Source organism: Dermacentor silvarum, chromosome 4 (genome assembly GCF_013339745.2).
Source record: "Dermacentor silvarum isolate Dsil-2018 chromosome 4, BIME_Dsil_1.4, whole genome shotgun sequence".
NCBI classification, from domain to species: Eukaryota; Metazoa; Arthropoda; class Arachnida; order Ixodida; family Ixodidae; genus Dermacentor; species Dermacentor silvarum.
Window position 1 is genome coordinate 189,838,561 of NC_051157.2, and position 2,978 is coordinate 189,841,538.

Here is a 2,978-nt window from a genome sequence, read left to right on the forward strand (position 1 = left end):
GCTTGTAATAATCGGGTGTTTTCAACAATAGAAGCAATACTTACTCCTAAAAGCTTTTTCGAATGGTGCCAGGGCAAAAACTGCATGACGATGGGATAGGCCTACTGCCACCGCTGCCTGCATTCGATGTGTAGTGAAACATTTCATCGACTCTTTTGTTTTCTCTTTGCTTGTAAAAACGCAGGTAAACGATTGCTGACGCGAGAGGAAGCGCTGGAATTATATTTTAGCCTTCCTGACGACCCTACGTCGAGTGATTCCGACAGAGATACGGATGAAGACTTCGCACCCGAGCTCGCTCCGCCCGATTCAGATGAGCAAAGCTGTGAAGCCGAAGCGGCGGAATCAACGAGGAAACCACAAAAGCGAAAGGCTACCTATTCAAGAAAGAAAAGGAAGCAGAAGAAAGTGCCTAGAATTTGCGACGAAGCAGAAGTCGAAGAGCAGGAGGTTGGGGCATGGAATAGCAGTGAACCGGATGCCGTCATTCGTGTTCCAAAAATTTGGGACCCACAATACAGTGCAAATCTCCCGACGACGCCTTGTGAAGCTTTTGCTCTTTATTTTGACGAAGGTATCATGAACACACTGGTGACTGAGACAAACCGCTTTGCCAAACAGAAAGGTCGACAGCTTTGGAAAGAGCTTACAATTGATGAACTCCGTGCATACTTTGGCATACTTCTGCTGATGAGCACAAACCCCAGACATCAAATGTACCTGTACTGGAGCAGTCACAGTTTTTTCAATTGTCCTGAAATATGAAAGATTATGTCGTTCCATCGTTTTCAAGCCATTATGAACTGTTTGCACCTCACCGACCTAACCAAGGAAAAAAAGAAAGGTGAAGAAGGGTACGACAGATTGGCAAGAGTGCGTCCTCTCATCCTTGCACTGAATGAAAGTTTCAAGAGACAATACACTCCATCAGCGCACCAAGCCATTGATGAGAGTATGATACGATTCAAAGGCCGGTCCTCACTGAAACAGTACCTTCCAATGAAACCTATCAAGCGGGGATACAAGGTGTGGTGCAGAGCCGACTCCCAGACAGGTTACCTGATTGAATTTCAGGTCTACGAAGGTAAAGGTGCAGACCGACCTGCAAACGTAGGTCTCGGTGAGCATGTTGTGCTCTCCCTCATTGACGGAGTAGAGGCTGGCACGCAGCTATATTTCGATAACTTTTTCACGTCCACACGCCTAATGGAGGCCTTGAAAGAAAAGAACATTTTGGCCGCAGGAACGGTTCGCCCAAACCGCAAGGACTTACCTGACGAAATCAAACGGGATAACAAGCTACAGAAGGGACAGTATATCTGGCGGGCGAAAGGGTGCATCACAGCTTATCAGTGGCGGGACACGAAAAACGTACATGTGCTGTCCAACTTTCATCACCCCAGCGGCACTGAGGACGTTGTTCGAAAGCTTTCTAATGGCTCATCCATATCCGTCCAGTGCCCAAAAGCAGTCTCCGACTACAATACCTGGATGGGCGGAGTCGACAAGTTTGACCAAAGAAGGAACGCATACCCGGTGGATCGACGATCTAAGAAGTCGTGGTACAGAATTTTTTACTTCCTGCTGGACGCAGCAATAGTAAATGCTTTTCTTCAAATGAAAGCAGTCAGTGAAATGAGCTACCTTTGGTTCCGGCTCGTCCTTGGTCGCCAGCTGATAAACGGGCAAACATTCAAAGGGTCCAGCAATCGCCCGTATCGAAACAACAAAAAAGGTGCCAAACATGGCCAGAAAATGGTAGGCGTTGCTGATGAAGTCCGATTTCTGGGAGCTGGACATCACCCTCAGAAGATTGCAAAAAGGAGGTGGTGTCGTTGGTGCTCGACTGCCAAGAAAGAAGCGCGCACCAACCTTCTGTGTTCTGTGTGCAATGTGCCCCTTTGTTCAACGTGTTTTGGACCTTTTCATGCCGGCCGAATGTAACCCAGGAGCCCTCAAGGAACATTGGTTCAACGTGTTTTGGACCTTTTCATGCCGCCCGAATGTAACCCCGGAGCCCTCAAGGAGCATTGGGACAAATGCGTCCCATTTTTTGAATTTTAATTTAGCGCCAGTGGGACAAATGTGTCCCAGTTTTGTTTAATAAAGTACTCGTTGTACAGCCTTGAAATTTCTTTCAAACTACTTCTGTTGGCTTGGTTAGTAAAATAAGACAACCTTTTTCTGGTTTTTTAAAAAAAACATATCCTGCCCTACAAAGGGTTAAGCTATGCTGCAGACAGGTTCCGCTTTCCAGTGATAAGCGCCCTGTTTGTGCTAGCTTAATATGTTCTCAAAACTGACTCAAATATATTCTCGATTCATTTCTGTAATTGGCATGTTTTAAATAGAGCTGCTTTGTTTTAGAAAAGAAACCAGCATAAAATCCAGGAGGACAGAAACAAAATAAGTGACAGAACAAGAGTTAGACTTGGAGATATTAGTTTATCTTCACAATTCCCAACATGGCATTTTTGACACACAAGAGTTCGGTAGCTCAAAATGCTGATATAAGTGTGGGAAAGTGTGAAATTCACGCTAGTGTCTTCGACCCACTGAACCATAGTTTAAATTGTAGGTAGCTCAGATAGTCAATTTATAATTAATTACTAAGTTATAAAGACTTTTTTTTCAGGTGGGGGGAGGATACATATGTACTTTCCAGGTGACAAAGTTTAAGTTGTTTTTTAATTTTTTTATTTGTTTTTTGTTTTGTTTTAGCAAAATTGGTTTTAAGCTTTCTAAGGTTATTCAAAGCATATATCGCAACTTCATGTTTTGCATGTGCGTGATCCATGCAGCCACATCTCACCTTAAGGATCATACATTATTATAATTGTCTGCACTCGCCTAAACAAGGTTCAAATGTTATTCTAAATGTCTGCATTCTTCATCAGTGAGAAAAACAGATGTCATGCTTGCATGTCGGGAGCTGTGTTTCTTAATTAGTACATTTCCAGAAGCTCACTTTCAAGAGT

General features: G+C 43.9%; 1 protein-coding gene across 1 annotated transcript; it reads left to right on the plus strand.

Moving 5' to 3' along the window:
• The first annotated feature begins 788 nt into the window (after positions 1 to 788).
• Positions 789 to 1,944, plus strand: LOC119449126 (piggyBac transposable element-derived protein 4-like). The gene has a single exon (XM_037712310.2). It carries the CDS (start codon positions 799 to 801, stop codon positions 1,942 to 1,944), a length of 1,146 nt encoding a protein of 381 aa, XP_037568238.2. The 5' UTR covers positions 789 to 798.
• The last annotated feature ends 1,034 nt before the right edge of the window (positions 1,945 to 2,978 follow it).

What these genes read in the sequence shown, in the direction of transcription:
- LOC119449126 (XM_037712310.2), top strand. Translation starts at nt 799, where the DNA reads ATGAACTGTTTGCACCTCACCGACCTAACCAAGGAAAAAAAGAAAGGT.